This window comes from Rhea pennata, chromosome 24 (genome assembly GCF_028389875.1).
Source record: "Rhea pennata isolate bPtePen1 chromosome 24, bPtePen1.pri, whole genome shotgun sequence".
NCBI classification, from domain to species: Eukaryota; Metazoa; Chordata; class Aves; order Rheiformes; family Rheidae; genus Rhea; species Rhea pennata.
The window spans coordinates 296,752-317,478 of NC_084686.1; the positions used below are offsets into that span (position 1 = coordinate 296,752).

Sequence of the window (20,727 nt, forward strand, 5' to 3'; positions counted from 1 at the left end):
CCCTCATGAAATGCCAAGACAAGCAATGATACAGTCACAGCACCAACCATAGACAAGTAGGATGTTACTCTATACACATCCAAAGCTTTTAGGCACCACAGAATATAAGTCATCCCCCACAAGCTAGAAGATCAGGGGAATTATAGCAGAATCAGCACTCTGCAGCTCAAACCAAAGCATCACCAGTCCTCCCAAAGCCAAGCTGGGCCAACAGCTAGATGAAGTGCAACTGACCAGAGCTGAGCCCGAGTGAAAATGAGGAAACCTGGTTGTTCCCAATATAACATCTCACACCATAGGTGTGCTTCCCTTCAGATTGCTAGCTCCCTGCAGCTCCAGAGCTTCCTTGAACCTCTCATTGCTATTGAAGCTTCTTGCATGCACAAATCTCCAGCAGATTACACCCTCCTATAAGACGCAGACCTGCCATGTGTGTCTGTGAATTCTTGGCTTAGCCCTTATCATTTACTCATTTATACCTGCAACTGAAGCAACATTACCCCCCCAAAAATAGTCATTTTCTTTTTTTCCCTCTTTTTAAACAAAGTAGGAGTATCTCTGAAGTATCTCTGCCCCTGAACACTGAGTCAAATTTAAGTTCTCTGTCACATTACTAAAGGCAGCCCTTGATCCTCAAACAATGCCTCTCCATTTACAGCTTCCATGATAGCCATGCAGCATCTAAATGATTAACTAGAGACTCAGAGATCAGACTTGAACAAATACACTGGGTTGGAAGGTAAGTTATAAAGCTTCCCTATGTTTGAAGGGGAGAGTGAGTTTGGATATATCTTTCAGAAACAAGAGCACTTCTAGTTTCTCTGGCTTTCCTAGAAGACCTCACACAGCATGACACGGACACACATGTGGCCACAAGGGTAGTTTAAGATATCTGCCTCCACCTTATGTGCACACCCAGCAGTGCACATGCAGGAGTCAGACGCTCTGAAAAACAACAGAACACACTCATGGTCATGTCTAGAATCAGAAATGTCTTTTCTCTTGATTTGCAAACAAGAAGTCTTAGTTTAAAAAACACCAGAAGATGGGAAATGGGCCCAGAAAGGCCACAGACTCCAGCTTTTGTAAAGGGCTCCCATGCTAGGAGCTCAATGACCTGTTGATGGCAATAGTTTCTTAGAATCTCTCTCTGCTCTCTCTCTGAATCTGAGTTCTCTGGGGAAGGGATCAAAGCAAATTTAGGTTTGGATGTATGTATGTGAATTTGCAGACACCTTGCATTAACTGTGTTATGCTCTGCTGTATGCAGATATGAGTGTGGGGAGGAGGACAGCCAGCACAGATTATAAACTATACTTCTCCAACTCCGAGATCAAAGGAAACACACCTACATCATTCTTAGCTTGAACTTGGCCATAAGCACTATAGACACTTATTTGACAGCTAAAAGCAGCCTCTAACTCAGGAACTACTACACTCCTTTCAGAGCAATACCAAGAATCTCAGAGATGCAAAAAGAGAGACAAAAAAGAGGGAGGAAGAGTTACACTTACGGTGCTAAGATAAGAGTCTAGTTCCTTTGTATCCTGAACCTCAGCAAGATTCACATTACTTAGTCCAACATCAACCCCTGAGGTTCACAGAGAAAGAATGCCTGGTGAACTTCTTCCCTTCCCAACCTGCAATCCTAGAAAGCCTCCCTGGAGTTCTCAGGGTTACAGAAGTGTGATGGGAACTGGTGAGACTGGTCTTCCTCCCATCATGCGGCTTCTGTGCAGATAGGACTGACCTGAGAAGAGCTGGCTTTGAGGAATCCAGGTATCCTGAGTCAAGACAGCTTCAGCTTGTTGCCTCTCTACAGTAGTCTCAGCTTTATTTGTGATGCAGATGTTGGCTACTTTGACCTTCTGCACATTCGCTGCAGGGATCAAGTCAAGAGGTTCTCTTCTGTTTCTGACACTGGAGCTAGAGTCTGAACAAAAAAACAGAGTTGACCTTAGGAGGGAAGCATAAGGTTCTAGTTAAACAATAGGAGATAAGGATTCAGCATTCCTAGACCTCACTTGCCACGGATTTACTCTACTGATCTGATCAAGATCCATCCCATTCTAGGAAAGCAAGGTTAGTAAGATGGAAATCAGGATTGTAAACTTTGACCCAGAATGCACAGTATACAAAATTAAGGGATTCAGAATCTGAAGTGGCCAAAAGCAAAATAAGGCCTATTAGCCTTTTCTTAGACTTAAGGGAAAGGTCTGTAGATGCAACTGTTTATATGCAAAACATTATTAGGTTTTGAGGTGGAAATACAACACTTTTGTTCCCAGTCCTAGTTTCTTTGCATAGACTGGGCCATAGGTTTCATTTCTATGCTTTCCTTGCTCTGTTTGTACTGTAGAAATGTCTCAAAATATCTACTAGTAAGAAGTAAACATTATCACACGGGAGAATGCTTTTCATCCCTACAGCAGAGGCTGGAAGCTTTAATAAGCTCTTTTCACATCTTTTTTGTTAGGATCCAAGTACAGCTGCTCGGGGCTTCTCGGGGTAGAAAGCTATGCATCTCCTCTTTCCCAGTGTTACTTACCAGTCTCACAGATAAGCCACCCGTCCCTGAGGGCACTGAAACCTTGTGGAAAATGAGAGGAAGGGAGCTCTAATCAGCTGCAGCCAGTAGCTGCTACAAACTCTAGGAAGAGCTGGGCCTGCTCTCACCTCCTTTATTACTTTACACTAGCTTTCAACTGGCCAGCCCCCACCCAGCACAGGAGGAACTGATTCTGAACCAGCTTCAGGTGAATTCACCTCACTGGGGTTACATGAAGTATCAGTTCATACAACCTCTTGTGGCAAAGCTACACTCTCCCAGCCATCTTCCTGCAGTTCTGCTAGATGTGAGGGTGACTTTTGGAAAGCGGTACACAGAATGGCTTACAGTACTTTCCATGGACAAACCTCCCCTCAAAGTAGTCCGTCTTGTTCTTCACATTACAGCCTCATGCAGTGCCCTGCTCGCTTTTTAGAAAGTCATGCCTGGCTGAAGAACAAGCAGGTCAAGATACTTTATTCATGCAAGGTTTGGCTGTCTCAGGACCACCCCTCCACAAATGCTTATGTTGTTCTAAAATTACTAATGCAACTGCACCCAGTCTATCACTCTTACACGAGCTTTCTGTAGAAGCAGCAAAGGTTGTAGGGGCAGGTGAAGCATTAATTGAGGGTGCATACAGATAATTATGAGCTTAATGAATTACTGGGCCTCAAATGATGCATATTAATCTGTGCTGTGTAAGAGCTTAACTTCAAACAGAAGGGGAAAACAACATTGTGGTACTCAGAGAAGGTCAGGTGATTTGTGGTAAATTACTACACTGTAGTAATTGATTTGTTTGCAACACATCCCAACCCAAATATCAGATTCCAATTCCACGCAAGGCAAAAAGGATTTTGATTTGGGCTCTTTCAAACTTTTTTGAAGAAACCAAGCAACCAACCACATCTTGCTTACTCTTCAAGAATCTGATGAGAGTGCATCTCTGTTAAAGACTGAGCTTCCTCAGGGAAGGGTGGAAAAAGCTATCTGGTTGTATCCTTCTGCATTTAGCAGAATCCAAGCCACATTGGCTTGGTACTTATCAACTGCCTAATAAAAATGAAGCAAAGCTTAATGCAGTACAAACTTTCAGGCCTGCTTCTACAGAAGAGGCAAAATGAAGTGCGGAAGATCCTTCTCTGCCCTTTGCTGATTACCTTTTCAAGGAAAGTTTGGTTTCCTGTTTGACTCACTGTTTAACAGCTCATCTCAAAAGATGAAAAATCTTGAAGAAGAAGAATAGCAACAGTAAATCGTGCAGCAACATTTGGCCTAAAACACTGTAGCACAAACCTGCAGTTGAGAAAAGCAGCCTACCGTTTTTTATTCCACGACCAAGCAAAAAATCAACTTGAAGCCGAGCCTCTGCTGTAAGGTTCACCAGTTCATTTTTAAGCTGAGAATTTCCCAACATCCTTATGCCAACATTATGGCATAATCTTTTTCAACAATTGCAAAGTAACAGCCTCTTTCTGTCACCTACTACAGACTGGCAACAAATCATACTATACAGCTACGAGCATAACCAGTGTGTTTCTACAAAATGGCCAACATGCTAACGCACCTGAATTCTCCCTTCCTGCTGGTACTAAGCCAAGGCTTGGATTTTTCCCTGTAGTTACTGATTTCCTCTAAACCACCTATCTCCCATACCCCCTTAACTGTACACTTAGGATAAGCGGGTAAATAGGATGGTGATGAGAATGTATTGATACCACCCTCTAATGACATAAGCCACATTGTTTCCTTCATGATACCTGAGACAGGTTAGACAGGGGCTGTGTGAGAACTGTTAGTTAAAGAATAAAAGCAATCTAGGAATGAGTAGAATTTAGATTGTGTCTTCAAGTTGCACAAAAAGTTTGTAAGAGACTCACTATAAAAGCACAGTAAGTACCTACTTAATCTGGTTTCACTTCCCCAGTTGCATTACCTCCTCTGTACTTCAGCTAGGCAGATCTAAAGTAGCTTCCTGTCTTAAACACTGTTGCCTCTAAACAGCTGGCACAGTGCACCTTTACATTGCATTGCTCAGACACAGATTAAAAAAAAATGTGTTGCACACACCATCCATACTGAGTGGAGCATGCTGCAAAGTGAACAGAAAACTATCTGTTCAGCTCCACTTCCATAACCCCCTTGGGCAGGTAAGCATGGAGAGAGAGCTCCCTAGTCCCAAGCACTATGTTCATCCCTCAGAGATGACTCCTGCTTCCACATACATTTGGGTTCTCAGACTACAGAGGTCCAGTGAAGATGCTAGATAATACTGTGATTTAACCAGAAACAGAAGCGGGAAAGTTAGGCCTAATTAGCACAGTAATGGAATGGATTATTTAACAAGACTTTAAATTAAATGAACAGAAAACAAAGCCTAGATGGTGAGACCTATTTTACTCTCAACCACCTTGCTTGGACCACGTAGTCACTGGAAAGGTCTTTAATAGGTATTATATGTGTGAAACCAGCCCTCACTCACCTGGGTTATATCCTTAAAAAAATGAAATCAAGGCACTAAGCATACAGAGCAGTTTAGGCTGGTAGGATTCTATGTTACCCTCACAGATCTCACTGTGTTGAGTACCAGGAAGTTGCTTTGCAATTACAAGAAAAATGTACTTGAGTTTTCAAAACAAGTAATTTTGGGAAAACCTGCATTTAAAAAATGGTCTTGAAGATTGGGATATGGCAGAAAAATTCAAACTTACCACCACTACTGAATGGTTTCTCCAAGGTAAGGGCCTCAGAGAGATAGATTGACTTGGCTTTCTTTTAAAAACATTGCTGTCTCCAAAACTCAGCTGAAAAACATAAAATCTAATATTCAATAAATTCTAGTCTAGAACTTTGCAAAAACTACATTTTATTTCACTCCATGTTTACATGCAATCAAACTGGACAAGAAATTTCTTTTTTGTCATATTGTATAAGGTATGCAGCTTATAAAAATGCAACTGGGACAAAAAATACAGATTTATATTTGTTGTAGAAATATAGAACTTGTAGACGTTGTCTGGAACATCTTCTGGAGAGAGTTACAGAAGTGCTGGCAATACTGACTGGAGCTGATAGGAAAACAAGTCTTATACCTTGAAAGAGTGTTTAACTCAATGGCAGAATATGAAAATTTTTTTTCCCTCAGTCTTCTCAGTGGTTATTCCTATGGCTTTCTGCTTTAACCATTTCAACTTTAAATTGCTCTGGTAATGAAAAGACATGGTAACAATCTGAAGCAGTATGAGAGCTACAGTACTGCCTGACCTGCAACACTTGCATCTTCCCCTGTGCATACTCAGAACAGCATCTCTCTTCACAACCCAGATTCTTCCCTTTAGTTGCAGTACAGGAGTCTAGCCTTTATGCTCTTATTTATGGCCCCCTCTGCTGAGGTCCAAAGGACAGAAATTTTGTTGTATGTAGCCCAGACCCTGTCACTCATTAAGCCAAAACAATCATTTCTCAATCTAATCTCTGCACATTACACATCTGGGGGGGGGGGAAGAGTATCTAAATGCCCCCTTTTGGAAGGGGTGCAGGGGGGTGTGGGGAGAAGAATATCTAAACAATTCTAACTCACCACATTGTCTCTGGACTCCCTCGGTCTACCAGCTACTGATGAGAAACTGAGCCATCACATATTCAAGTGGCAAGCTCACCACCTGGCACACAGGCACTCACTCCCTGGGGAACCTGAGCCTAATGGTAAGTTTGGGGCCTGGTATTACCTACAGAGGCCAGTGGTATTTTAGGGGATGTCATGGGAAAAGGGTTTTCCTTTAGGTAGCCAGAGAATCTGTGTCTGGATTGGACTTTTTTCTAAGCTTCAAGTTCACCTCTCTTTTTAGGACAACTATATGATAATTACATAGTTGCCTGTAGACACACTTCCCTCCAAATACTACCTTTCCAGCAGAAAAGCTGGGAAAGGACTAAATGGAGTAATTCACACACTTCTGACTCATCTCACTACAGAGAAAAGAGAAAGTAAAATATCAGAATTGAGCACAGTTGCTCACAGTGGACATAGTGGTGTGAGAACACTGAGATACACACACCGTAAGCAAAACAGGAAATAAAATGCTGTTTAGAAGGATAAAAGGCAAGTTAGGCACCTTTGGCTCCGGATCTGCATTCCGTTAGTCTCCCCAGCTTGTTTCCAGACAGCAGGGTCCTGTCTATTGCAGTGGTGCTCAGCTAGTACCAGTGGAGTGACATTTTTTTCTTCTCCTTAGAACCTCATGTGCAGCCTCATCTGTGGATGTGGGTAAACCCCAGTCTGGCCTGCCCCATCACAGGAAACCCAAGGATAGACTCAGCAGGATCTGACAGTCCAGTGCTCTCCTCAGCCACTGATGCTACTGAAGCTTCTTCTACAAACACATCCTTAGACTATTCTAACCTGGACTATTCCAAGGAGGACGTGCTATCATCCTCCAGTGAGGCTGCGAAGGTACAAAAGGGAACTTCTTGGGAAGTCCTGGGTTTCATATGAGCTCACTGATCCTGCCAGAAATCTGAGCTGACTCTTACTCAGCTGTTCTGCGAGTAGTTGCCTCCCATTATAGCAGGGGTCAGTCAATGCACAGAGGCGTCTGATGAATAGGCCAAGGGTACAAAGTGCTGGAACCGAGGCTGGAATTTTCCTAATCCAGAAGGACAAGGAGAGCACAGCAATAGCACAGTGAGTTTCTCTAATTTAATCCCAGTGTGGCAGGTTACTTTTTAGTTGCTGACTCACAACTAGGCCTCTTGGCTGAGACTATCTGAAAGAAATTCATCTAGGAAAGCACTGTATCTCCACTAACAAAAGGACTGAAACCTGCCCAACCCGTTAGACACAGTCGATCACCCCCCCCCAAAGAGAACAGTTTATCCCTATCCCTCATTCCACAGAGGGCTAATACAACCCCTTCCGTTTGTTCCTCCTCTTCCCAGCTTGAGGATGAAGATGCCTCCTGTGTGGACATCCCTCTTCCTCAGAAGATGCTGGGAACTCCCAAACTCAAGGCAATGACAATGCTTTGGGAAACAGAAGTCTCCAGACCTCAGAAGCCCAAAAGCACCAGGCAGGTGAGCAACAAAACCAAGGGAGGCTGGCCACACACCCCCTTAATTACTGCATTCTCATCACCCTGGCTCTGTGCAACAGTGCAGATGGCAGTCTGACTGTACAGCAGATCTACCAGTTCACAGGGTACCCACTGTTCTCCCAATGCTTAGTGTAGGATTGTGGGAAGCGAGAGGACATGGGGTACAAAAGTATCTCACTTTTTCACTGAGGAACAGGGGTGTGGCAGTCGGGACTTATGTTCCCATCTCAGCTCTGCTTCTGGCTCAAGATGCCACTGAGAAAACTGCTTCCCCTCTTCTTACTAGAAAATATGTACAGATTGTAAATACACAGAGAGTAAGACCTGAAACTTTACCTCTGTCTTACTGTCCTTAGAAAAACGAAGTGGTGCTCTGCTCAACTGCTCCAGATAGCCTACAATCATAGGGATCAGGGAGGAACCTTTCTTTCTTCCCTCACGCAGATACAACGTACCCTATTACTTACTGCAGCCTACAAGTTCATTGTGCTTCAGCTCAGTAAAATCTTCTCTCTCTGCAGGCAACACTTCCCCTTTTTTCAAACAGTCCCAGATAGCTGGAAAAACACTATCCGACACAACCTGTGCTTCAGCAGCAGCTTTGAGAAAACTACTCGTTTTGTGTGCGGTGATGGAAACCACAAGTTACGGCTGTGGAAACTAACCTCAGAAGGACGCAAGAAGTTTCATGAGGAAGCACAGACTCTGCCCAAAGAGGCTCTCAATTTGGTGTGCCAAAGCATGAGTTTTTAGAAGGCAGGAGCCCTGCTCTTACCAGTGCAAACTGCAGAGCAAGTCAGACTTTACAAGATTCCCAAAGCAGAGGGATGTAGATATTATGTGTACAGTAAAAGTCAAGGGGAGCCATGTGGACAGGGCTAAGCTGAATACCTGATAAAGATGACTGCCGAGAACAGAGGCCTTATCTTTGTGCCTTTTTGGCTTTTACCTTTATTTAAGTAAAGGGATAACTGAGTTGCTGTGTCCCATCTAGCCACATGAGCAATATGGACACTTCCATTTGCTTTCTCTAAAGGGCAACCTTTTCTCTTTTTGGAAGGGAAAGTGACAGAAGGGCACTGCACTCTCTCCAGGCACAATTCTGTTCTTTTCACATGCAGAGGAAGTGTTTTCTGTGCACCTTGAGGAAAATCGTACTGGCTGCTACTCAGGACTGAGGAGATGTGGCAGGATATCACTGGGTGCTTCTCTCAAGCTGGAGAATGAGCTCAAGACAAGGCTCCCAACCGGTATTGCTTGTGAGCACAGCAGGTATCCAAGCCAGCACACGGTCATCACATGCAGCCAAACGTTTAGGCCTATAAGATTGTACTAGATGCTTAATGACACTTGCAGAGATACCCACACAAGGGGAGGCTTAGCCTTCAGGCCACCAAAGAATTTTTGTCTAATTAAACAAACTAGGCTAAATTAAAACATAGAGCCTTAATCTCAGTATTGCTTTGCTCAGCAATATGATTCCTATCAGCTTAATACTGATTATGGTTTAGGCTATAGCACCAGTGCCTGAGCAGTCATTACAGTCCACAAAGCTACCACAACTTCCTCTCTATCTTTTTGCAGAACTCATGAGATCTCTGTTTGGTCTACGATTCCTTCTGGCTCCCTGTTTCTGAAACATGTACCATGTGTTTCCAAATCAAGCTTATTTTCTCAGGTGCTGTCACAGGTAGCTTCCAAAACACTGCACTAGCTAGTGGGAGCACTACCACTCTCACATAAACCCTTCTGTTCTGACACACCACATTCATCACTTCTCGTATTTCTAGGAGGCTTTTTTTTTTTTTTTTTGCCCTCTAAAGAGGGCAGATGCCACGCCTCTTCATTACCAAGAAGCAAAACACAGCCTAGCTGCATCTCACTGCAGTTTTGCTTCTTCATTATAGAATGGTTTTATATTAACATTCCCAGAAGCTTCCTACAAAATTCCTAATCCTACAAAATCCATTTGTAAGATCACTACAAAAATGCTTAATGTGATCTCAGCTGTTAGCTGAGAAAAATGGTGGTAATCATCTGTTTAAAGGAAAAGCTGGCCATAGGTCACACTGCACTTCCAGTTCTAGCTTTTTTAACACTTCAGTTAATTCAAAAGATTTTTTCATTTAGGTATTTCTGCTGCAAGTATGACAAACACTAGTCCATTATAGTAAGATCTAGTTTTTGATTCATATTTGGAGGATTAATTAGGTAGGAACATGAAGAAATTATATAGAGAAAGAATTTAACTCCTTACTGACAATTCAAGGTCCTCAGGAGGCCTGGTCACAAAGAATGAGTGCTAATTCTTCTATCACCATTGCACAAATCATTTCCCAGCAGGGGCAGTCCTACCACATGTGGAGAGTGTGAAATTGCTACCTGACAAAAAGCAGTGTGCTCCTGCATTCCCCTCCTTGGAGGGTCATATTTGCAGTCTACTATGAGCATCACAACATCAGTACTCAAAAGCAGGAGGAGGGAGGAAAACAAAGACCAATTTCATTTTCTTCAATAAGGCAATTCTTCACTCCAGACTCATCAGCACCATCACATGCACCTCACATTAGATGGGACACACTGACATGAGGCACCAGCCACATCCGTAACATTCAGTCCTCCACACATGCTGTTTTTCTCTTGTAATTTTCTTCCAGTCCAGAGCACTAAACTGCAGGAGAAAGTTGATCCATTATCTAACAAAGGCTCTTGATCTACAGGTCAGAGGCCATGCAGAGAATGCATGAGCTGGCTGACTGAGAAGAGTCACTACTACACAGACGTTATTCCAAGCTGTTACACTTGTTTGCCCAGCTGCAAAAGCAGCAGGCAAGGAGCCACATAAAACTGGTAGACAGGTTGCTTTGCAAGGTGCTTGGCACCCCTCCACACAGCAATGCTCAATTAGTGGAAATCCGTGAGTACTATAGAGTGCCAGAAGAGAGTTACCTTGGAGAGGCAAGGACATGACCAAAAAAAAAAAAAAAAAAGAAAGAAAAAAAGAGCTTGTTGTTGTGTTATTCAGTTATTCTTATTGACTTACTTGTTTCTCCTGCAAGAGGTAAACAGATCAGGTCCCCAGGCCAGAAGTCAGGCAGGTACCAGGTGTCTAAGAGTTCAAGAAGAATAGATTTCTGGTACCTTCTTTGTGGCTTCCGCAACAGTCACTTGACGTGAAGCAGGATCAGTCCAGTTATCGACAGTAGTGTGTCAAAAGCTGCCACATTTCCCTGGCTGTAGAGCAGGAGCCGGAGCATCCTGTTGACAGGGGACAAACAATAAGCACAGTCCTGAAGCTCACTGCTGAGCTGTATGCTAAACCTGAAGTACATTGAGAGGATGACAGGGGACAGTACATTCAAATCTCCTGGGCTGAGTAGGCTAGGTATACGCTGAAGTTCAGAAAAACGGAACTAGCTGTACACAGGCTGAAAATACACAGGAAAAGAGAACCCTTTGTAAATGCCCTATAGATCTGCTATTGTCTGCTCAAAAGACAGCATACAGCTAAATGGACAATAAGTCTGATGCGAGTATGACTCTTCTTAAATCCTCTCTCACCCTCAAGGCTAAGAATCCAGGCTTCTGTAGCAGCTCCTGACTGTGCCAGAAGTAACCTGTGCTTGGCCAGATGACTCGTTTCACCTGAGTGCCACAACCCGGAAACTGAGGATCATGTTCCTTTATATGAAAGGTGAGGGACTTAGCATTACCACTAAGCACACTCTGGATGGAAGGAACTAAAGAGGAATATAAGATTACATTTTTCAAGAACAGCATAAAGGCAGGAAACCAAAGCTCAGGGTTACTTTAAAAAGCTGAATTTTAATAGATGATTGGCAAGTTCACTGTATGACACAAGCTGTACAAAACTTTATTAAGAAACCTACGTGAGTATAAAAGAACAGACAATATGTTAAAAGTTTTTTGATCCCTAGGCTCAAGCCTGAAAGCATGTGGTAGAAAGGTAGTTTCCCTCTCTAGCAGGGGGCAGAAAAAACACTGTGCAGGGTGGGTCTACACAGCTGGGCACTAATTTCATCTGATCATTTAAGAAGTCAGAGGAAGATAGCTGCCAGACCCATGTGTAAAGTCTGCATAACCAGGACCACATTTCAGGTGAATTGTTTTTGAATATGTGGCCTCACTAGATGGCAGCATTGAGTTAATCAAGTTACTTTCATAAACCTTGCACTGAAGTTTAGGTATTTTCCTTCAGCCTGTGACTAGACTGTGACCATCCTCTGCTCTTATTAAATTTGGCAAGAAGCTGAGATCACTGCAGAACTGTGCGTGGACAGGCAGAAGAACAAAGGAGTCAGACCAGGATACCAGGCAGACTGTACCAAAAGGAGATTATGTGTGAGGTCAGCACCTCCCAGAGGTATATGGAGTGCCTTCAGATGGTGTTCTAATAGAGTTACAGTCGGGCTAGACGAAGATGGCGGTTGTCACATGGATTTCTTCATCTGCCTCTTGGCATCAAATGCCAGGGTAAATGCTACTGCTGTGGCTGACTTCTCAGAAGAGATGTGGGGTGGGTATTAAAGGCATCGTGTTCCACAGACTGTCACAGAACAAACAGTCCTAATACTGCCAGAACAAGAGGAAGGGTGTTACCTGCCCTAGGACCAGTCTGATGCTCTGTACTTGTGACCAAAAAAGACATTGATAATTTGGAGAGTCCAGTGTAGAACCACTAAAAATAGTTAAGGTGCTGGAGTATATGAGGCTGAGAAGCCTGGGGTTGTTCAGTCTGGAGGCAGCTTTGGAGCGATCTAATTGCTGTCTCTGACCATCTACTGGGGGAGCTACAGAGAAGATGGAGCCACACTTTTCAAGTACACAGCAGAAGTACAAGAAGCAATGATTTCAAGCTGCAGCAAGGAAAATTCCAAACAGATATTGAAAAAAGACATAGATTTACCTGTGAATCTGAAAACTGAACATCCTGAAGTGAGAGACTGACCAGGCTGGGATTTAGCCACACACAAAAGACTACATATTAGATTCTATGGAAGCTCCTCACTTCAGTGAAGCTGTGATTTGCCTAGCAGTCATTTAAAAGTCCTCATTATCAGGAGGAGTTTTCCATTATCCCACACATTGTTTAGTCCAATGTTTTCAGAGTATGTTGCTACCACGAGAAACAAAAGGTTTTCCTAATCAAAAGTATCAGAATCCACAGAGTGGACACCACAGAGAAATGAACGCACGTAACCCTAATACTCTAGTCCATATAGAAGCATGGTGAAAGCCCAGTAGCCTGTACATAGCTGCTCAGTAAGATCCCTCCACTCTTATCTTACTTGTAAACACTGACAGAGATGACAAGCTAACTGGGTGTGCAATATTCTATGGAGAAGGCTGCTACTATTTCTAGCTCCAGGTAAGGTCAACTCACCATCTTGCTCCTTGAGTCAAAAGGCCAGAGAATGTCTTGTGCAAGAAGGTTGCTCCACTCATCTTCAGACTACTGGTAGAAGTATTACCAAGATATCACTCTGGACACAGACCGGAATGAAGAGGAAAAAAGGCATTAAACCTCATTGGCTACAACCCTGGACTTACCCACCACATCTCTGCAAGCATCATAGAATCACAGAATGGTAAGGTTGGAAGAGACCTCTGGAGATCATCTACTCCAGCCCTCAGCATAGCCCATACAGGAATTGAACCCCCGACCCCAACACTAACAGCACCACGCGCTAAACAACTGAGCTAAAACTGCCCCCCATCATAAGCTTGTGATTTCTGCCAGGTACCACCCTGCTCAGAAACAGCTGTGATAAGCTTTCTGCCAAAGATTATACTTTACAGAAACCCTGCAAGCCCTCAGAGACACATTACTGTGCTTCAAATAGGTTATGGCCATCTGTGCAACATCAGAAGGAAAATGTGCAGCGACTCATTTGTGTGCCCATGTCTTACATATGTTCAGCAATCCCAATCCTTCTTCATGGAAGACAGCATCAGAAGAGTCTAGACTGAACTTCACGCCACTTCCACATGTCTTGTTAGCCCCCTCCTTCCCCTGTCATTTATAGCCTATGTTAAACCTGTTGAAATGCACATATGCCAAATGAGTTTGCAGAAGCACACACCAGAGCTGTGAGTTCGGTACAGAGCAGAAACAAGTTCCTACAAAATTAACGGTCTCTGAAGACAGAAAACAAGGTTTTTGCATTTGCTGAGCAATCCCTCAAAGCCACCAACTGCTCTCAGCTCTGCCCTTCTCAGCCCTCTCCACAGCAGTGCCTGCACTGAGGCGGTGGCACGCAGGGGACAAGGGAAGCCATGGCCAGGCACCGACGACAGAAAGGCTCCTCTAAATGGACACGGCAGCACACATGCTCAGGCAGCGCCCAGGAAAAGTGACCTTCGCAGGGCACGTTAGGAGCCTCGACCGTGGCGCACCACCGGAAACAGCGGCCGGCAGGCCCGCGCCGGCCGCGCCAAGCCGCACCGCTGGCGCCGGCGGAGGGCCGCCCGCAGCAACACCAGCTGCACCCCAGGGCTCCAGGCCGCCCCGCGCCGGCCACCGCCACAGCTCTCCTCGCCCCAGCAGGCCCGCCCGCTGCCATGCTCGGGCGCCGCGGCGCTGACAGGGGCAGGGCGCGCGCGACGCCAACGGCCGCCAACGGCCGCGCGCGGCGGGCCGGGGCGGGGCGAGCGGCGCGGGCGGTTCCGGCGCGGGCGGTTCCGGCGCGCGGGCGCCACCAGGCGCGCGGCTGCGCCACCCGGCCCGGCCCGGCCCGGCCCGCGGGCGCCTGCGCGGGCGGCGCCGCCGCCGCCATGGCGCCGCACTACTGCGGCGTGTGCCGCCGCACGTCCTTCGCCGGGCGGCGGCACCTGTACAGCGCCGCGCACCGGCAGCGCCTGCGGGAGGCGCTGGGCCGGCTGCAGGCCAAGGTGGGTGAGCGCGCGCGGGCGGGCGGGCGGGCGGGCGGCGCGGAGGGGCGCCGCAGCCCCGCCATGGCGCCCGCGTGTGCCCGCAGGTGGAGGCGGCGCGGGCGGCGATCGGCGGCGCGGCGGTGCGGCGCTGCGAGGCGGCGGAGCCCGAGCGGCGCGTGTGGTGCCTGTGCTGCGGGCGCGACGTGCCGCGGGACGGGCGGCGCGGCGGGCTGGCGCTGCCGCACGCCGCGCTGCTCCAGCACCTGGCCGGGTAGGCGCGGCGGGCGCGGCGCGGCGGGCGCGGGGGCGGGGGCGGCGGCGCGGCGGGCGCTGACGGCCGTGCCCCGCAGGCCCGAGCACCGCCGCGAGACGGCGCGCTTCTGGCGGGAGAACCGCGCCGAGGCGGCGCTGCGGCAGCGCTTCCTGGTGTCGGCCGAGGACTACAGGCGGTAGGTGCCGGGCGGCGGCGGCGGCGCGGCCCGCCCCCGCCGCCGCTCACCGGCGCTGCCCGGCAGGTTCACCGAGTCGCTGGCGCGGGCCCTGGCCGCCTACGAGGAGCGGGAGGAGGAGCGCGTCCGCGAGGTGGGCGCGGCGCGGCGCGGCGCGGCGCGGCCCGCGGGCGCGGCGCCGCCCTCACTGTCCCTCTCGCGCAGATGGCGGCCCGCATCCGCGAGGCGGAGCGCCGGCGGCAGGAGGCGCTGCAGGCCGCCCTGGAGGTGGGTGCCGCGGCGGGGCCGCCCGCGCTCCGCCCGCCCCCGGCAGCCCCGCCGCCTCGGGGCCTTCAGAAACACTGATCCTTCTTCCTCCATCCAACTCGGCCGCAGACAGAGCCGCAGCCACAGCTTTGTGCCGGACCTGCTCTCCACAACTCCACGACAGGACACAGAGGGTAGGACGTTGTCTGTGCACTGCTGCCAGTCTCCTCCCTGGCTGCTGATCTGTACTGCACTCAAAACCCTGTGCCATCCCTTGGCAGTGGTGCTTCTTGCTGCCCTTGTTTGGAGATGACGCTGCCATCACCAGATCTTTAATTCAGGCAGTCAGACGCTTGACAAACAAACTTTTCTAGACCATAGCAAGCTACCCATCTGCAGAAGAATTACTCTCTCACCTATGAAGAGGTGTGTAAGCATCAACAGCCATGAACAGCCAGCACAGCGATACCATATAAACAGTATCACACACACAGAACATTACTCCTTTCCCCGTCTTACTGCACAACTCTCCAGATGCAAATACAGTAAATACAGTACTACCACTGCCACATTCATTCTTCACTTTCGCTCTTGAAACTTAGTCGCTACCTGCCAAACTTTCAAAGAGTTCCTAACCTCTCTCACACTGTCTTTTGGCCCCTGTATTCCAAGGGACATCTCTCATGATGCAGAGCAGCCTGGCCCAAGTGGAATGCAGCAAGCACCTGATTTGAATTGGATGGAACCAGGCCATGCTTTGACTTTTATTGGCCACCAGGTAGGGAAGATCATTACCTAATTTTGCTAATGAATTATAATCTCTTTATTTCTTATGTACTAGAATGCACGTAACATCATTCTTTAAAATACCCTCAGAAGCATCAGTTTCTAATGGGTGTCTCATGTTTCTGGTAACAGGAAACAGAAGGGAGAGGAAATATTCACACAGGTAATCTCTCCTAGTGCTTGACTCACTTTGTTACTGTTCCATTGAAAATCCTTGGGTTGCAAATACAACAGGCAGCATTTAAAGCAATTTTAAAATGGTCATGGCATAACCTACAGGTGCTAAATCTTTTGCTAATATTTTGACACACTAAAATAAAACATTTCTGTATTAGGGGATCTCAGCTGGACCTTTAAAATGTAGGTGAGGAATATATGTGCTATATACTAATAGTTGTGAGGAATGTATTGTTTTGGGTGTGATCTATCATGGCCTTTACCAAGGCAAGCCTGCTGCTTTCTTTATGCAGTTCAAAGCAGATTGTTTGGAAGGGTGAGCTGCAGGTATAGGGGAAGGGGATATTTTCCCTATCTCAGGTTACGCATTTAGGTCACTTCGGGAGCTACGTGCCTTTTCCCTGTAACTTCTAGGAGCAAGACCTCCCTGGCTAATACAGGAAGAGGAGGAGGCTGGAAATCAACAACAAATTGGACCATCATATGAGGAATTTCTCAAACAAAGTGAGTGCCTTTTTTACATTCCAGTTAACTTTAAGCTCATTCCAGTATGGCACTGAAGAAGCAAAAGTATTTTGTCTGACAAACCTCCACTAAACCAAGTATTTTTTAGAGGAAAAGCAGAAGCTGAAAAAGCTCCCGGCAGATCGTGTCGGTGCCAACTTTGACCATACCTCCCAGACAGGCGACAGCTGGCTTCCTTCCTTTGGGCGGGTTTGGAACCATGGCAGGAGGTGGCAGTCCAGGTGAGCTTCAGGATAGCATAGACTGATGCTGAACTGAGGGTGTGCAGTGTCCTTCTACACGCTACTAAAGGAGTAGGTTCTGCAATAGCAACAGCGGTGAGGAGACGTGTCTTACCGCAGGAAATAGGAGTTACTCCACTCAGTATTCATCCCAGGCAGAGAATCATTCTGTTCCTGGAACATCACACAAGTGACTTGCAAGATAAGCTTCAAGCTTCACTGCTGCAGCTACCACACATAAAGGTGCCTGCCTTCGTGAACACTGCTAATGCATCACACCTACATATTTGTGCCTATACACACACTTGCCCTGCTGGCAGCTTGTAGTCTACTCAAAATTTGTGTCAGCTGGCTGAAAGGACTGCCAGAAAGCAGCTCACTGACATGACTGAAAGAACAACTACTTGAGGAATGCTTCTGTTCTAAAATGCTTTGCATAGCACTGTTTTATTTGGTAGACACGGCAGCTGTCACTACCACTTTGAGAAGGCTGTTGCATTCTTATATCTATACTTTCCTTTTCAGGCATCAATTTAGAGCTGAATTGGGGGAAAAGAAGAAAAAAAGGTGATCAGAAAAAGAGCATAGATGAGACCAAACTCAGACCCTTGTGAAAAGGCAGACTGGAGGTAGCTGCAGTTGTATCACTGCTGCTGCTGCCAGGTTTGGCTCTGTGTATCCGTCTAGTTGTCTTCAGTTCCACGGAGGGCAGGCTGACGAAAGGATAATCCTATGGGCTGAGCAGCTTTTGCGGAGTAGCCTTCAGCAAGAGATGTTGCAGTAGATTTGTTTCCCCTGTAATGGGCATGTAATATGCATCCAGGCACTGCTTTTTAAGTCATAAATTACACAAAGGTAAAACCTGCCAGCAAGGAAGGTCTCCTGCCTGTTTGCTTTTATCTTTTTATCCAGAAGCCTGGCATATACAGCACATGGTGTCAGCGTCCTATATTGCTGTACTACATGGCATCTCTTTAAGTAAGTTTGTGAGAAATGATTTAAAAAAAAATGTGTGTGTTAATAGACTAATAGAAACTTGCTGAGAGGCAGAGGCAGCACTCAGGGCAACTGATGCCACACTGTATTACTTCCAAAGCTTCAACACACAACCTGCAGGATAAAGAGTCCAGTTCTGCATCACCTCCGAGGTGATCATAATCAGTTTGCCATATAAAAAGAGGAGGCTTTAAAAGCCTTCCCTATGGCCAGCTTTTCATCTTAATTTAAACAACATATTTACAGCCTCATTTAGAGCTGCTTACCTTTACTTGCCCACCCGATGCTGACCTGACAGATACTGTTTCCTTGTATACACTGAAAGGTGAGGGCACTGCTTGTTTACACAGAGTTTAAATGAATAATCATAATACTCCGACTAGCACCTTCACTATCTAGAATTCAAGAAACACAAAGTTTAATCTTTTCCTACTAGAAAAACTGAACACAGTTTGTATTATTTTAGTGCTTAGTGATGTTCAAGTTCCTTCCAATTTTACAATATAAAAAAAATGCCTACAGCACATTCATAACAACGTATGAATGCTAAAAGCTTGACAAAAACTGGCTTGTACAGGAAGATACCTGTGACCTATATCAGGAATCCACTCTCAGTGGGATACATAATAACAAATACATCAATAATGAAACATACACATTCTTGAAAAAGAAGCAAAAAACTTATTTCAGTAATTTTATTGCGTGCATCTACATGAGACATATTGTTGAAGAGGTCACTGGGGAATCTGCAAAGCAAGAAGTACCAAATCAGACAACTAGTTCAACACAAAGCAAACGTCCGAATGAGAGCTCTTTCAATTACCCACTGACAGCAGGTTAGAGACACCTGCATAACCAGCAGCCCATGGGACTCAAGAGCACACAATTCTTTCCCTACTGCATAGGCACTAGGGAAAAAATAGCAAGTTACTTTTTAACTCTCAGAACTGATGTTTCCAGTAACACCATCTAGGAAACTACTCAGTGTGAGCAGTGTCCTCTGAACAGGTGGGAGAACTGCCCAGTTCAGAGAACTTTGGAGTTTTCCATCACAAGCATCCTGCCATCACCGTACCTTGCAGATTGCTGGCCACTGACAAAGCAAAACGCAGCACCCCAATGCAGCCTGTCATCTCACCTTCCTATGCATCCTCCCCAGCAGCAGGCGCATCTCCACCTTTTGTGTTTCTCGTGTAGATCACTTGAGCTCGGTGCTTGGACACTAGCTTGATCAAACCTATCAAGAGACAATGATTTGAGCATGCGTATTACAGGAGGACATCGAGGATGCTGCACTCCCACAGGCTATGGCATAGCAGATGAACAGCATGCTATAGAAAATACTATGATACCTAATATCTACTATTAGAGACACTTAAAACATCTTGTATCAACCTTATAGCCAGTCCAAGGCTCTGTCTACAATACAGAAGTCCCAGAGCTAACGATACTTTGATGCTGTCCAAGAGGCAGCCTGGTAGGTGTGCTTGTACAAGGCAGTCATTTGCATCCAGGAGCAGCTGAATTGCAACCTGGCCTTTTGGCAGTACTTTCCTACTACAGCAATGTCACTAAATACAACACAGCCTCTACTCCCTACTTTGGGGCACTTTTGAAATACCAACTAAATGCTATGGATTCTTCAAAAATAGGCCAATTTGTGCTCTTTGGATGCAGCACAAAATCCTCTGAGTAAAGAAAATAATAATAATAAAAAAAAACTAATTTAAGCAGCTTGGTATTTTTCCTAAGTTTGAGTATTTACCTTTGCTAAGCAGTTCCTGAAGAGCAGCTCTAGCCAGAGAGCCCCGAATCTTCAGCCTTTCTGAGACAACTGCAGGTGTGATGAGCTTATAGTTGGGCACTTCTTTACACAGTTTGTCATAAGTGGCCTTGTCAAACAAGACGAGGTTGTTCAACTTGTCTCTAACTTTTCCTTTGGACCACTTCTACTCGAAAAGAGAAAAAAACATTAAACTATCTTCTACACACACACACACACACACACACAAAAAAAAAAAAAAAAAAAAAAAAAGTTTTAGTTTGAAGATGATGGTGCCAAGAATGGCATCATCAAATCTCCTTGCATCACATCAGATTGGGGGATTGAGCAGACACACAAGATGGTCTCTGCCAACTTATGCATGTCCACACAGCAGGTACTCATTATCTTGTAAAAGGAGCAAAGCCTTTTGTTACAGTTTCATGCTGCCACATTCACTTTACTTACAGATGAAGAACCAGCTCTTCTGACAACACGACAGCCCCCTGCGCTGCCACAGTGCACGGAGTGCCCTGCCAGCCATGGCGTTGCTCGGGTTCAGCTGTGCTGCGCGTGCGGCCGGCCTGGGGGCCCCGACCGCCTGCTGGCGCGGCCCCGGCCAGCACACGCCCCCGCCCTGCCGCCCTCCCAGGAGGCCACACGCTGGGGCCCCGCCACGGGCTCCTACCTTCTTCTTGGCCTTGCCGCCAGACTTGTTCACCGGGTCTTTGTCCTTCTTGGCGGACTTGCCCGCGTCCTTCTTCTTCTTGTCGTCTTTAGGAGGCTGGGGGGGAGGGGAGCAGGGCGCGCTGGGGATCGCCGCCAGGGATCGCCCCCGCCCGCCGCCCCCGCTCCCCACCTGCCGTAGCCCGCATCACCCCGGCCCGCCGCCCCCCGCAGGGAGCCGGCCCGTGCTCACCATGCTGCTCCAGCTGCTGCTCCCCCAAGATGTCGGCCGAGAAAGGAAGCGCCGCGCACGAGCAGCGCGAGAAACCCCGTGCGGCGGCGCGACTTCCGGGGCAGGCGG

At 46.8% G+C, this 20,727-nt stretch overlaps 3 protein-coding genes across 7 annotated transcripts in view; 1 reads left to right on the forward strand and 2 right to left on the reverse strand.

Moving 5' to 3' along the window:
• Window positions 1-1,837, reverse strand: part of BCL9L (BCL9 like) — an 87,920-nt gene extending 86,083 nt beyond the window's left edge. Inside the window, exon 1 of the mRNA XM_062594694.1 lies at window positions 1,751-1,837. The gene's annotated coding sequence lies outside the window, so the exon portion shown is untranslated. The remainder of the gene's footprint in view (window positions 1-1,750) is intronic.
• A 12,583-nt stretch (window positions 1,838-14,420) lies between these two features.
• CENATAC (centrosomal AT-AC splicing factor) lies at window positions 14,421-17,818 on the forward strand. Of its 4 annotated transcripts, none has more exons than XR_009960701.1 (11): window positions 14,421-14,556; window positions 14,643-14,809; window positions 14,889-14,987; window positions 15,054-15,120; window positions 15,192-15,254; window positions 15,363-15,427; window positions 15,906-16,011; window positions 16,152-16,182; window positions 16,611-16,700; window positions 16,800-16,942; window positions 17,468-17,502. XR_009960701.1 is itself a non-coding variant. In XM_062594706.1 (11 exons), exons 1-11 carry the CDS (start codon window positions 14,440-14,442, stop codon window positions 17,511-17,513), a joined length of 984 nt encoding a protein of 327 aa, XP_062450690.1. In that variant the 5' UTR covers window positions 14,421-14,439; the 3' UTR covers window positions 17,514-17,818. The 4 variants fall into 4 exon arrangements, 3 of the variants coding, with proteins under 3 accessions (XP_062450690.1, XP_062450693.1, XP_062450691.1); XM_062594706.1 differs by having other exon boundaries at window positions 16,810-16,942; window positions 17,468-17,818; XM_062594709.1 differs by having other exon boundaries at window positions 16,878-16,942; window positions 17,468-17,818.
• RPS25 (ribosomal protein S25) lies at window positions 16,033-20,724 on the reverse strand. Of its 2 annotated transcripts, none has more exons than XM_062594712.1 (5): window positions 20,620-20,724; window positions 20,389-20,484; window positions 19,704-19,887; window positions 19,077-19,175; window positions 16,033-17,737 (listed from the first exon to the last, which is right to left on the reverse strand). In XM_062594712.1, the coding sequence occupies exons 1-4, from the start codon at window positions 20,620-20,622 to the stop codon at window positions 19,081-19,083; spliced, it is 378 nt and encodes a 125-aa protein (XP_062450696.1). In that variant the 5' UTR covers window positions 20,623-20,724; the 3' UTR covers window positions 16,033-17,737; window positions 19,077-19,080. The 2 variants fall into 2 exon arrangements, with proteins under 2 accessions (XP_062450696.1, XP_062450695.1); XM_062594711.1 differs by lacking the exon at window positions 16,033-17,737 and adding an exon at window positions 18,620-18,684.
• Window positions 20,725-20,727: the final 3 nt, after the last annotated feature.

Coding starts and splice junctions, on each gene's coding strand:
- RPS25 (XM_062594712.1), bottom strand. Junction 19,888..20,388: donor GCGGCAAGGCCAAGAAGAAG/GTAGGAGCCCGT, acceptor CTTTTCGAGTAG/AAGTGGTCCAAAGGAAAAGT. Junction 19,176..19,703: donor TCAGGAACTGCTTAGCAAAG/GTAAATACTCAA, acceptor GTCTCTTGATAG/GTTTGATCAAGCTAGTGTCC.
- CENATAC (XM_062594706.1), top strand. CDS start 14,440: ATGGCGCCGCACTACTGCGGCGTGTGCCGCCGCACGTCCTTCGCCGGG. Junction 14,557..14,642: donor TGGGCCGGCTGCAGGCCAAG/GTGGGTGAGCGC, acceptor GTGTGCCCGCAG/GTGGAGGCGGCGCGGGCGGC. Junction 15,121..15,191: donor AGGAGGAGCGCGTCCGCGAG/GTGGGCGCGGCG, acceptor CCTCTCGCGCAG/ATGGCGGCCCGCATCCGCGA.